At 41.6% G+C, this 14,680-nt stretch overlaps 1 protein-coding gene across 2 annotated transcripts; it reads left to right on the top strand.

Annotated features, from left to right (window-relative positions):
• Positions 1-3,726: 3,726 nt before the first annotated feature.
• On the top strand, positions 3,727-13,129 carry TMED2 (transmembrane p24 trafficking protein 2). 2 transcript variants are annotated; one of them, XM_060121087.1, is made up of 5 exons: positions 3,727-4,009; positions 5,446-5,638; positions 6,039-6,059; positions 8,459-8,566; positions 11,596-13,129. In XM_060121087.1, exons 1-5 carry the CDS (start codon positions 3,830-3,832, stop codon positions 11,718-11,720), a joined length of 627 nt encoding a protein of 208 aa, XP_059977070.1. In that variant the 5' UTR covers positions 3,727-3,829; the 3' UTR covers positions 11,721-13,129. The 2 variants fall into 2 exon arrangements, with proteins under 2 accessions (XP_059977070.1, XP_059977071.1); XM_060121088.1 differs by lacking the exon at positions 6,039-6,059.
• Positions 13,130-14,680: the final 1,551 nt, after the last annotated feature.

Below are 14,680 nucleotides of genomic sequence, written 5' to 3' on the forward strand. Positions count from 1 at the left end.
ATTTAGGACTAGAGAAAGGAAGGGACGAATTAGGACTGTCAAAGCTCAGGACCCAGGACCACGCAGTGGAATCGGGACCTTCAGAGGAGCTGGAGCCTTGAACATGCAGTCATTAGCGGAGGTGCTTCCCAAAGCAGTGAGGGAGACAAATGCTCTGGCTTCTTCCTTCCTCCGCCCTCTAATCTTCCACCAGTGCCTGGAACCGGCTGAACCTACCAGGAAGCTGAGTGAAAGGGAGCCTGGGAAACAGATTTCCTTGTGATGCAGAGGTGAGCAGAGAGGTCTGGGATGGGTCTGAGATTAAAGGCCTAGCACGGAGTCCCCCAGAACAGCTTATTTGATTAAGTGCTGATGTTGTGGTCAAACTTGTATTGAATTTTCATTATTTTTTATATCAATATTGTTATTAATAAAGTGACTTAAAAAAATTTTTGGTTGTGTTTTCGTTGCTGCGCATGGGCTTTCTCTAGTTGCCGCGAGCAGGGGCTACTCTTCATTGCGGTGCGCGGCCTTCTCATTGCAGTGCCTTCTCTTGTTGCAGAGCACAGGCTCTAGGCGCATGGGCTTCAGTAGTTGTGGCGTGCAGGCTCAGTAGTTGTGGCTTGTGGGCTCTAGAGTGCAGCCTCAGTAGTTGTGGCGCATGGGCTTAGTCGCTTCGTGGCATGTGGGATCTTCCCGGACCAGGGCTTGAACCTGTGTCCCCTGCATTGGCAGGCGGATTCTTAACCACTGTGCCACCAGGGAAGTCCCTAAAGTGACATTTTAAAACTGAAAATGAGGGACTTTCCTGGTGGGCCAGTGGTTAAGACTCCGTGCTTCCACTGCGGGGGGCACGGGTTCCATCCCTGGTTGGGGAACTAAGATCCCACACGCCGTGTAGCGTGGAAAAAAAAAAACTGAAAAAAGAAAAGAAAAATGAAAGAAAATTCTCCAGTCTCCTTTACTCTTTCCTAATTTTAAAAAAGACTTCTGTGGGACCAGAAGGGAAGGGGAATGTTAATGCCCAGACAGGAGAAAGCTGATTTAGGCTTTCTGTGGAAACAGCCTTTGTTCTTCTCTTTAAAACTTGTCAGCATTGGAGAACTGACTATGCAACTGATGCAAATCCCTCATCACTTCCTAACCTGGTTTCCTAGTCTCTGCCACAACAAGCCTCTGATTCCACGAAGAAATAATTTATCTTGTCCACTCTATGTCCATACAAGAATGTGTACGTGAATGTTCATAGCAGATTTCCTAATAATAACCAAAAAGTGGAAACAACCCAACGTCCATCAATGGGTGAATGGGTAAACAAAATATGGTCTATCCACATAATACAGTATTGTTCTGCCATAGAAAGGAATGGTATACTGACACAGGCTACAACGTGGATGAACCTTGAAAACATTATGCTGGGTGAAAGAAGCTGGTCACAAAAGGCCACATATTGTATGATTTCCTCCCACAGAGACAGAAAGGAGATCAGCCTGGGGTGGGGGGCGGTATGGGGAATGGGGTATGACTGCTAATAAGTCAGCATTTCTTTTTGGGTGATGAAATGTTTTGGAACTAGACAATGTTGATGGCTGAACAACTCTGCGGGTGACCTGACAAATCCTGAGAGTCTGTAGTTCTTTGAATTAATTTGTCTTCAGATCCTGAAATATTGTTGAAAGATACTTGATGAGTAATTATGACAAGGGTGCTAAAAAGAAAAACCTGGGCAAAGAAGAAAATATACCATGTAGTTGATAGATTTTATAGTTTGTGATTAGAGTTACTTTTGTCTCTTTTCCAATTTTTGATAGCACCATTACTTTTATAATATAACATATACATTTATAGATGACTTCTGGCTGCATCTTTGGTTTGGCCACCACCATGTTTTCAAAAATTGGAGTTGAATGTATTTAGATACAGCATCTATGCTTCAGTTTGCCACACTCCTCCCTACTCCCTATTGCCTTAAGCTGATGCCATCTCAATAAACTGCCTGATCCCTGAAGGCATTTGGATTTGGGTCCCATGACTTACATAATAAAACCCCCATAATATACAATTCACTGTGGTCCACTGAGATGCTAAGTGTCCACATTTTAAATCCCTGACAAGTGGAGTTAGAATGTTATTTAATCAGTTTGAAAATGAAAATTAACATTTAACATCCAGATAAAAATAGAATTGTTCTTGGTACTTTTCTACAGAGTTGGGTTGCTTGGGAAGTAAAAAAGGCTATATTTGTCAGTTTATTTCACTTTAATAGGAAACCTCTTAAGGTACAAGCAGAAAGAGATTTACTATAGGGAAATAGTGGCTTCTAAATGGGCTGGTGAGGCTGGAGAAGCAAGCTCTAGGCTGAGCCTCCCTCCAGTGAAGGCTGCCAGGATAACATTATGGAACTGACCTGCCAGGAAAAGCAGGGCCTTTTGCAAGGTGGGGAATCAGGGGACCATTACTAGAACTCTGAGTTCAGTAACACATTTTCACAGCCAGGAACCTTCCATCACCCAAGCTGCACCTGTTTATTGACACCTGAGTGGGAAACTGGATACTGGGCCACTACTGCCCCCTATTGCCTGATAGCCTTTGAAGAAATAATCCCTCAAACTTGCACAGCACATTTATGTACATAGCGTCACCGGATCCTCATGATAACTTTACCAGACAAGCAAAGAATGTGGTGGCACATTTTTTATAGATAGGGAAATTAAGGTTCAGAGAGGTGATGGAACATAATTAAGGTCACACAGCTATGTGCAACACTGGAGTAACAATCCATATCTCATCTTCAGGCCAGTTCAGTGAACTTGATATGTCAGCTAACATGTCATGAGTGAGGTTTTTTGTGGCCCTATGCTACAGCCTAAGAGCATAGTACAGACATGCCAGGGCTAGTGCCTCATGAGTGACACAGACTGGTAAATAACGATAACTCAGTAGGCACAAATCTGCCTTGTAAACACAGAGGAAGGGGTCTAGTATTTGGCAGAAGGAGGTCTGGAGAGGCCATCTGAGTTGGGTTTTGAGGGATGAGTAGGAGTATGCCAGGAAGCAAAGACTGGAAAAAAATTGTCTTAGTAGCTGGCAAGAGCTAAAGGGGTGTCAGCAAGACTTTGGGGAGGTGAGAGACTTCTAATTTTGGAGGATGTAGACAAGGTAAAGTTTTTTTGTTTTTTTGTAGTTGTATTTATACATACAGTAAAATACGGAGCATTACTCTTAAGTATACAGCTTCCTGAGTTTTAAAAAAAGCGTACGTAAACACTCATGTACCCATCATTTAGGTGGCGACATAAAACATTTCCAACATCGCAGTAGGTTTCCTCGTGCCCCTTCCCAGTCTATACCCGTCCCCATCCTTCCCCAGTCGGTTGTTGCGAGGTGAGGGGAGGCTAACATAAAATCTCAAGTCCTTGGCTTCAGCCCCATTCCTCCTTCCACTTCTATTGCTGCCTCCAAATCTTTCGCCGTCTTTGTGGATAATCCTGAGAAGGTCGTGCATGGGGCGGAAGAGGTTTCTTGATACTACCGCTTTCTAGTGTGCTTCACGGAAACTTAGGCTGTACGCGAACGGGGATAGGGATACGGACGATGGTTTCTGGTCCTTCGGAGCCACCGTCCAGGCTCGGGCAGCGCAGAGCTGCCTTGTCCCTCGGCGGCCGCCGTGCGTCCGTTACGTGGCAGCAACTGGCGCCCACCAATCCACGGCGCCCGCATCAGCCCCCTCGGGTGGCGCAGCCGGAAGGGGCGGAGCTGAGGTGGGGGCGGCTGAGACGACAGCGGTGGCAGCGGTGACGGCGGCTCTGGAGGCCGCAGTCCCTGTCCTGGCTTCGGCCCCAGCCCCACCATGGTGACGCTCGCTGAGCTGCTGGTGCTCCTGGCCGCCCTCCTGGCCACGGCCTCGGGTTACTTCGTCAGCATTGACGCGCATGCCGAGGAGTGCTTCTTCGAGCGGGTCACCTCGGGCACCAAGATGGGCCTCATCTTCGAGGTGGCCGAGGGCGGCTTCCTGGACATCGACGTGGAGGTGCGGGCGCGTTGCCCGCGGCCGAGGCGGGGTCGCGCGGCCGCTCGGGGGTTGTCGGCACCCGGGGCCCGCGGGGGGAGCGGGACACGGAGGCCGCTGTCCGAGTACTGGGAGGGGCCCGAGCCGCCACCCGGCGACCCCCTAACGGTCCCTTTCCCCGCGCCCGCCCGGATTCCGGGCTCCGCTCGGGATACGGAGCCGTTGCGTGGTTGTTTTGGATTCTCAGCTTGAACGGCGTGTTCCCCTTGGAACCTCTCGCCGAGCTTTGTCGACCAGGCGCCGCGTGTCAGCTCCGGGCCCAGGAGGCGTTTCACAGTCGCGTTTAGCTAGTGGCAGGTCTCGATGCTTCCCTTCATAGCGCAAATTAAAGTTGAGACGTGGCATGGAAACGTCTGAAAAAGTAAATCGGAAGCTATGGAGGAGTGCTAGGCAGACGTTCACGTTGTGTTTGCCTTTATTTTTTCACCCGAGTTAACTCGTTCTTACACAAACCTCCGGATACCTCGTTAAGCCATCTCATGATTAGGAGAGTGGAGTTGGGTCATGCAGTTTAGAAGTGACTGCAGCGTAGTATCTGGAGAAAACGGAAAATTATTTTAAGAAACTAGCAGTCCCTAAAATTTCTCCTGTGTCTATTTTTAAGTTCAGGGAATGACTCGCTTCTGACTTTCTTTTTAGGAAACCAGATGTAATTACTATTTAAATTCACCTATTAGTATGATTAATTGGGTCTAAGGATTTTCCATCTGACGGTGACCATCAACTGAGTGGGACATAAATCGCACAAAACAAGTGAAGTCCAGAAATAAGGAGATGACGGAAGGAATGACTGTTAAAATTAGCTAAAATCTTAAGACATCAACTATTTCAGTCTGCAAGTTTTACAGGTGGCATGGGCTTCATAAGAGGAACTGACTTGAGCAAGGCCTAACAGTGGGGTAACACACTGGGGTGAGAACATGGGGCTCCCAATTTCCAACCTAGTCCTTTCCCTTAGGCCTTTAGGCATCTCAGATGAAGCAGATTCCTTTACCGACAGATCAATCAGGAAAACCTAGATGTGTAGCTTGCTCAAAATTCTTAGTTTTAAAGAGATTTCTTTTTTTCTGGTTTTGATATTAACAGCTACATATTTGCCTGTTTGTTGGTGGTGTTGGGCCACTTGAAGACAAGTGTAAGGTGTGTTTCTGAGGGGTTTACGTTTAAGTTGGACAAATAAGACAAATGTTGTCACATAGACAAATGTAGAGTTGAAAGGTGTTCGGAGAGCCTTGTTTCTTAAATGGGAGAACTGCAGCCCAAAGAGGTTACTGTCAGTAACTGAAGTGGAGCCAACGGCAGGTTACATTGTCTTAGAGAATGTTCTGTTGCCAACAGACATCACTTACGATTTTAAATCTTTTGAGTTATCTCACGCGTTTCTCTCCTGCTTCCAGATTACAGGGCCTGATAATAAAGGAATTTATAAAGGAGACCGGGAGTCCAGTGGGAAATACACATTTGCTGCTCACATGGATGGAACATATAAGTTTTGTTTTAGCAATAGGATGTCCACCATGACTCCAAAGATAGTGATGTTCACCATTGATATTGGGGAGGCCCCCAAAGGACAAGACATGGAAACAGAAGGTGAGATGAACATTCAGAAGATTGATAACACATTCTAAGAGTTAATATTAATTCTGTACATTTTATCCACCTGAGTGGAGTGTTTGATATTTTAGGTTCTCTGACTGTATTTATGACCAAAAACCTTTTGTGAAATATACTTTTTATTTATCGAAATCTCCTAATTAACAAAAAGAAGTTATTGGAGGTTCATGTTTATATTTTACTTCTTTACAATTGCCATTTCAGGCAGCTTAGTCACTTGTGCTCTTATAAGCATGTAGGTTACATGTGTCTTAGGTTGTTTGTTCTGTTAATTTGCTTATTCTGGTATATACATTTTTAGTTGCTCATTTGTATACATGACTAGTTTAGCTAAACTTTTTGTATGTGTGTGTTTATATCTTACACTTTTCTTCAGGTGGTGGAGATACCTGGGATGGTATGTGGATTGATTTTTGACAGCATCCTGTCTTTCTGCATATTTTTGTTGGCTACTGTCTAATTTCTGCTTTCCTTCTTTCTAACCTCAGTTTGTTAGCATGAGAGTGTTTTTTCTCTTAGTTAAAAAAAAACCCTACAGCTAATTTAGAGTCTTAGAGTGGTTGTTTTTTGGTGGTTCTCTATTTGGTTACAGGAGATACAGGTTAGGTCATTTGAAACTTGGTTAGATGTGAAATGTAGTTCTAGGAGCCATGTCTAGATAAGATGACAAAAGCTTTGTCAGACATATGTTGCAGTTGGATTAATTTTTATTCCTCAACTGACCAGCAGTGAACCCTAAATTGATTCTTCTGGATAAATTGCTTACCAGGAACCAGCATGTAAGGATTTTTTTTTTTTTTTTTGGGCACAGTACATTTCAGGATTTTTGGAAACTACTACTAGTAGTAGTAGTAGTAGTTTTAATAGTACTTCATAGTATTAATGTGATATCATTTGCTCTAGATAGTGAGCACTTAGTAGAGTATTTACATAAAGAAGGTGAACTGTTTTTAGATGTTGAAATCTATAGAATTTAGAGAATCATACTACTAAGAAATTTCTGTGCTTGCTTTCCAGGGTCATTTGCAGTTCAGGACTTGGCTAATTCTCAAGGAGAAGTAGGAGTTTTGAAGGGCTTTGACTTTGTTCATTTTCTGGAAATTAGTCCTTTCTAAATAGTCAGAAAATGTTGGCTGATGAATGTGAATACTCTTCTTAAATCTTTTAACACGATATTTAAAATTCTCGCTTTTGCTTGTTAATATCAGTGAATGGCAGCTATAAAATCAAGCTTTCCTCTAAAGCAGTGGTTCTCAGGTTAGGATGATTTTTGCCCCCCAGGGGACATTCGGCAGTATCTGGAAACATTTTTGATTCTCATGGCTGGGTTGGTGGTTGTACAATGCATTGGACAGCTTCCCACCACAAAGAATTATGTGGTCCAGAATGTCCATAGTGCTTCTCCTGAGAAACCCTTCTCTAAAGGTTCCACCTAGTGCCTGGGCTTTTCACATGAAGCTAGTGAGGGATCATTTGTGATTCCAGCCCAACTACCTTAAAATGGTAGAGGCTCTTGGTTTCTCTTAAGAAATGTAGGATTATCTGTGGAATTATCTTGGAATTCAAGATGAGGCCCAATCTTGGGCAGTCCTGAAGAAACCCCTCCGATGCAGTCTTCCCTTGTGGTATATTTTTTTCATACCTGTTTGTTCATTGTCATAATACAGCATTACGTAGAAGCATACACTTATTTTTCAGAACTGTTAGTTTACCTTGCTAAAGAGAATACCTGCTTTTAAACCTTGCGTGGCTGAGAGCTTGTTTCTTCACTTGCAGTGCCTGCTGTTTCCCACTGTAGTGAAATTATTGCTTTGACTGTAATAGAAGAATGTTGAGCTGGTGTGGATTTTCCTCAGAACATCTTCATGTTTTTCTCTGCTCAGCTTCATAAAGATTAAAAGTCAGTTTTGATACTACTCCTAAATTAACATTAGAGTTATATGATTTTTTAAGAGTAGATTTTGATTTAGTTTAAATATCATTATTTATAGGATTATTATTAGGGTTTTGTTTATTTTATGTTTTGTGGCACCTCCTCCCCACCCCCCCCACCAGTCTTTTTATTTTCTCCACTATGGTTAGCTGGTTAGCAGTGAGTTTAGTGAACTTAACTTAGGAATTCCTTGGAAGACATTTCTTAGGGTTGTAGTCCTTTAGTTAGTAAACGTTGTATAGTATGTTTCCTACTCTGAAAAGGGTTTCTCTACTGGGAATGAACTTGAAAAAATGCGTTGAGAATTAAATTGTCATCAGTGGTCCAAAATGATGTCTGAGCCATTTCTTAAAAATAGCTTCTTTTGGGGCTTCCCTGGTGGCACAGTGGTTAAGAATCTGCCTGCCAATGGAGGAGACACGGGTTTGAGCCCTGATCTGGGAAGATCCCACATGCCGTGGAGCAGTTAAGCCCGTGCACCACAACTACTGAGCCTGTGCTCTAGAGCCCGCGAGCCACAACTACTGAGTCCGTGTGCCACGACTGCTGAGGCCTGTGCACCTAGAGCCCGTGCTCCGCAACAGGAGAGGCCACCACAATGAGAAGCCCGTGCACCACAACGAAGAGTAGCCCCCGTTCGCCGCAACTAGAGAAAGCCTGCGCGCAGCAACAAAGACCCAACGCAGCCAAAAATAAAATAAAATAAATAAATTTTAAAAAGTTAAAAAAAAATAGCTTCTTTTGTATGCCTTCTCTGGAGGAATTTTTTGTTTTTTTTTTTTTTTTTTTTTAACTGCTTTATAAGTATTTTTCAGAAAGAGATTGCCAAGTATGTGCTAATCTGTTTTCAAATCCGTTTGTAGCTCACCAAAACAAGCTAGAAGAAATGATTAATGAGCTCGCAGTGGCAATGACAGCTGTAAAGCATGAACAGGAATACATGGAAGTTCGGGAGAGAATACACAGAGCAAGTAAGTTAATGATTTGACTGGGGGCCGTGTCTGGGGGCCGTGAATTGGTGATGGTGTATTACCCAAGAGCTTGCTTGTATTTTCCTCATTTGGAAATTTTGCAAACATAAACATACTAAAATATTAACTTAAAAAAACATCTATGCAAAGATATTTTTTGAGTATACATGTTTCTTTGTAGAACTTTGTACTAGAGTAGTTTATTATTGGGACATTCATTCTGAACCAAACCTTAAGAGTTTAAAAAAATGTATGGTCAGCTAGGGAGTAAGCTAATGGTTTTCGTAAAGCAGAAGGGAAAAACACTGAAAAATGGATATTGCTTTTTTTTTTTTAACTTTTTATTTTATATTGGAGTATAGCCGATTAACAAAGTTGTGATAGTGTCAGGTGCACAGCAAAGCGACTCAGCCATACATATACATGTATCCATTCTCCCCCAGACTCCCCTCCCATCCAGGCTGCCACATAACATTGAGCAGAGTTCCCTGTGGTATTGCATTGGTTTTAAGTCACACATCTGAAACTTTCGTGCCAGTGTGGTAAATGTTATATGCTGAGGCTTAGCTGTTTTTCTAAAACCTAATGTTCAGTCTAGTTAAAATAGAAAGCATTAAACCATGAATAGAGGTACTCACCAGGTGAAGATCAGTTTGGGCTCCCAAGTTTGTAAACTGGGAATTGAGAATGTATTAGTCTTCAGAAACATTGATAATTGGAATCCCATCTTAGGTTGCAAAAGCCTGTTTTAGCCCAGGATGTAGCATTAATTATGTTGGTTTTGCATTTAAAATTAAGAGGTACCACATTGACCCACAGACCAGATGACCATATTTTAGATCCAGGTCCACACCCATTCAGTATCTTCATCCTCCATGTTGTCCTTGGGGATAGACCTCACTGGGAGCAAGCTCGTCTGTAAATGTAAAGTGGCTTATGTCTGGAATCTTTGCTTTGAAGTTGGGGTAGGGAGTGGAGAGAAGAGCGACTCAAATAGATAAGAACAGGTTGAATTTCTTCAAGATGTGATTTCTGTTCTTCCCACCCTCTTACATCTATTCTTGCTGCTGATGGAAAGGCCCCTTTAAGACCTAGAGTGCAGACTTCACCTGTCCTTGGGAGAATAATGAGTAAATGTAACAGACTGGAGAAGTGCCTCTGTTCTCCCTTTTTTGGGATGGAATGGGGCCTGAGCTGGACCAAGGCTTTTATGCATACTCTCTTGCCTCTTCCACCATGATTCCTTCTCCTTGCCTGCACTCTTGATCTCCTCACCCTCTGGAATCCCTACCTTCTCTCCCTTACCTGTTGGTTATTTTGCTCCCAGGTGGGGGGCCAGCCCATTCTGGGATGAGAAGGGCAGTGAACAAAGTGTGAGGACTCAGAGTTTTCACTGCTTTGTAGTTTAAGTAGTTCAGGCCAGGTGGCTTTAAGGAAATAGGAGGTTCTTGGGAACACAGCAGCCAGAGGAAGCACCAGTCTTCCAGTCTATGGGGACATCCAACCTTATTCTCTCGTCGTTAATTTGAATGGAGATACTCTTGTATTTGTTTCACAAACAAAATAGAATTTTAGACATTCAGTTTAATTTCACAAATCAAATAGTTCCCACAATGTTGTTTGTTATTTGTACATCTTCCTATAACACTGGCTTCTCAGAGATGGCTCTAATGAGACTTTTTTTTACACTACGGTATTGTAATAGCTCTGTGTTGCTTTTAGATCAGGCTAATGTGTGAATGGCATGAGAACAGCGTCTTATATACACACATTTTCCTAGATGGTTACTTTCCTATGTTAGTATGCTTAAGCTTAAAGATGCATTTTTCTATAAGTGAAGGGAGAGATAAATACTTCTTTTTATGTGGTTGCTTAATATTTTGAAGTGTTTACTCAGCCATTCCCCTTTTAGACAAAAATTTTAAGATGCTAGTCATTCAGTTATGCTAGAAATTGGTTACTAAGTTTGCAGCAGAAATAAACTTCATGCCATGGAATTAGCACTAAAATGTAAGTGTTGGTGGTTTTTAGAGTTCTAGTTAATGTTCTTGGGCATGTGTCTGTTTTTAGTCTGGAAAAAAACCCCACTTTTTTGAATAACTACAAGTTATCTTTCTGGAAACATTTAATTGCTTTTCACTTCTTTTTGAGTGATCATCAGTCCAGTATTTATTGCAATTCTAGTTTATCTTTTAATAAATGGTATACATACATCTAAAAATAGGACAGTTTTTCATCTATATTACTGTATTGCTCATTATTATTGTTTTTAGTATTGGCCATTTGCAGAAAAATCAGAAACTACCCAGTGCTTTTAAAAAGTTAAGGAATTTGATCAGGAAATTGAAAGAATGTGATATAAATTGAGTGGAATAAAATAATATAGTCACGGCTGTGCCTTTGATGATCAAATTCTTAGCTTAAAAATGGGGTAAATCATGAGACTAGTACAGGTTTGTCTAGTAGTAGCTGCCAGTACTGGTCCATGAAACTGAGAAACCTCACCATCTGGAGCAGATGCTAAGTACTGTACATAGTGCTCAGTAAATATTTATTGGATAAATGCTTAAAGAGAAAGGCACTTAGACTGACACATTTTGACTTGGTAGGTAGTGCTTTTTGGTTAACTCTGTGATCTTGAAATAATCTCTTGATTTTTTTTTTAAGTCAATTTTCTGATTCAGCAAAAAGGATTGTAATGCAGGGACTTTCTAATGTGTTGGATTGGATTTTAACCCTAGACTGTGACCTTAGGCAGGTCACTTGTCCTCTCTTTTCTCATGCATAATCAGATTGGGCTTGACTGAACTCCATGAATCTTTAAGGTCTCATCTAAATCTAAAGTTCTCTGCTTCTAAGTTCGTTAAGTTGCTTGGGGACAAAAGACAGAGGTATTTAGAGTATTGTGAGTGTTGTGTGAAGTATTACTCTCACATGGAGTTAAGAATGGGGGATAATTTATGATGCCTATGCTGTTTTTTTTTTTCTTTCTTTCTTTTTGTTAAATTTTGTTTGTTTGTCCTCAACAGTCAATGACAACACAAACAGCAGAGTGGTCCTTTGGTCCTTCTTTGAAGCTCTTGTTCTAGTTGCCATGACATTGGGACAGATCTACTACCTGAAGAGATTTTTTGAAGTCCGGAGGGTTGTTTAAAAAGCCTTTTCCTGATGATCTGAAACTCATAATTCACTGTTTACCAGACATCTTGGTCATAATAATGTCATTAGTTTCTATGTTTTTATTTTCTAAACTGTACATTCACAGCTTCTGTTTCTTTGTGATTAATAGATATTGGGGGAAAACACTTTTTTAGGAAAGTTATAGTGAAAATTTGACATGTGATTGGCATGATTTCATATTTCAGTTCTTTCTCCATATACAGGTCCTTCCAGAACTCAAACACTGTAAGTGGAATTAGGTGTATAGTCCTTATTATATCTTCTTTCCTTTTGTTTTCATAGTAAAATGCAGTTTGTTCAGGATAGTACTTTACTGATAGTACTTTACTAAAAATGACTGCATTCTTGGGATCCCTTATCCTGCAGTTCAAGTCATTAAAGGTTCATTTTGTTGTTGAGTCCTTATCAGAAACAACAATCTGAATCTTGACATGTTCTATCCAGCCTAATGGCAGAGCTCTGTGACTAGAGGATGCTACCAGGTTGGTACTTTTATACTTTGTCTGTCTTGTTTTTGCTTTAAAGATAAGACTTAAACCAACAACCTTTTTCCCCTTTAAAGTTTTACTTTGCTTAGAACTCAATCACCTCCACTTAAAATTGTTGACACAAGCAGCTAATAACCATTTTTTGGTTTCCGCCTAACCTTGTAAGAAGTCTCTATTAAAGCCAATTCTCTGGGTGGTGCAGCGAACGGTGGTTCTTTTTCTTTCTATGCTGGCACGTCCACTTTCTCTACTCTTGGCACGGAGGAGGTATGCGTTCACATAATTGGAAAAATCTGGATTTCTGAAGCCAAAGGGTTAAAAGCCTCTTGGATTTCTTTGCAGTGATATACAGCCACTATTTTATTTTTGATCAGTGGCATTTTGGCCACTGTTTAATTAGTGTACTGAGCATTACTGTCAGTACTAGGGTGTTTGTTTTTGTTTTTCTTGGGTCTTTCTTTTTTGGCACATGTGAATTTTGTATAAAACGAAATGACTTTCTCTTGGCCTCTGATGATGGGTTTAAAATTAAAGGAGCATCTAGTTTTGGTGTGGGGATGATCCAGGATTATGTTGTGACTGATGTATATTGATTACTTGTACATTTGTTTTGGATCTTTGCAAGGGGAAAACTACAAGTAACGAGTTTTATATAATTAATTTAAATTTGTTACAGGTTTTCATGTTCAGGATAAACAATTTTTCAACCTTGGGTGAAAATACTTGCAACAGTTTAAGGTGACTGTGTTTTACCTTAGGACAACTGTTGCATGCCAATTTGTGTGCGTGTGTGTGTGAAAACACTTCAAAATTGAGTTAAAAGATGTACATTTAAAATTGGTTGTGTATCTAATCTGCCCCAGGTCCAGTAAATAAACAATTCTTTTTAAAAACAGTCTTGGTATTCTGTGTTTTATATATTAACGATTAATTCACATTTGTTAAATACCAACTTGCTAATCATATTTGAAATGAGACATGTCATGTTTTCTGAGTAATGATGCCTGTTATACATATGTTACTTTTTATGTCTGTAAACTTGAGGATAGTGAATAGGAACCAATTTTAGGTTTCCCTGTGTGATTCCTTTGATGGGTTAGTGTTATTAACATCTTAAGTATTTTTTTCATTGGAAAAAAAGTTTTGAGTTATTTTCACTCAACCACCTGGTTTGTGGATGTGGGAAATAACTTTAAAAGGGATCAAATGATTTGCCCAAGGCTCCCAGATGAAGAGTGATTGATGGGACCAGAATCTAGATCTCTGCCTTTAGAAATGTTTCCTCTTCCTCTATTACACTAAGGGCCTGCTAGTAATAAAAGAAACTATGGTTTATCCAGCACTGTGTAATGTTCTGGCCTGACGCTAAGCGCTTTACATGGTCTGCCTCATTTATTTCTCAAAACATATATTACCTTGGGTGCTATTATAATCCTCATTATGGAAATAAGCAGGCTTGGAAAGGGTCCCCAGATCAGAAAATTAGTAAGTAGACCCCAAAATGAAAATGCAGCTATGCGTTTTCCTTCCGTCTTTGCTTTCAGACCTGTTTGGAAGTGCTATTTTATAAAACAGTTGTCAAAGGCGTTTTGAGGATGTGATGATGGCATTAAAGTGAAAATGTTGCCTTAGGCTTTACTCTTTCACTTTCTAGTTTGAGATGACTGGAGTTTGCATAAGTACTGTCCCCATTTATTCATTCCTAAAATATTTGGGTGACTGCTGTGTGTAACCAGTTGTAGGCACTGAGATAAATAGAACAGAAAAATTCCCATTATCCTAGGATTTACCTTTTAGAAATTATATGGCATATTAATGATAAATGATATGGCGGAAAAATAAAGCAGGGTAAGTGGATTAGGAAGGCATCACTGAAATGATATTTGAAAAGTCCTGATGGATGTAAGGGAGCAAGCCAAGCTAAAGGTATGAGCCCAGCTCATAATAGCTGGTCAGTAAAAGCTTGCTGAATGAATGTACACGTGCACGAGTCAATCCACTGGTGAACACAGGAATAAGCTGCAGTGTTCCTGTTTAGGTCTCTGACCTCACTTCCTCGGAAGTAAACCAACATTTATTGTGTAGTAGGCAGTGGATCCCCACCATGACCCTGTTTTGCATATTTGGGGCTCCCGGGCTGGGGTACATTTCTGTCAACTCCCTCCAGACCTACTGTCCTTTGGCCAGGACGCGGTGTTGTGCAGCCACCTGCTTCCGACTGGCAGGGAAAGTGTGAGAGCCGGGGCAAAATCCCTCCCGCCCAAATGCCTGCTCGATGTGGAAAGGCGCTCCGAGCCCAGGTGGCTGCGCTGGACGAATGGCACCACGGCCGGGCCCCCGCGGCCGGCTTTCACCCGCCAGCTGTCGGCTTTGCACTCTCCTGCGGCGAGGGCGCCTTCCCCCGCCGTCCGGAACTTTGCGACTGGAGCACGGTTCCGGGCGGGGC

The sequence above is a fragment of the Lagenorhynchus albirostris genome, chromosome 14 (genome assembly GCF_949774975.1).
Source record: "Lagenorhynchus albirostris chromosome 14, mLagAlb1.1, whole genome shotgun sequence".
NCBI lineage: Eukaryota > Metazoa > Chordata > Mammalia > Artiodactyla > Delphinidae > Lagenorhynchus > Lagenorhynchus albirostris.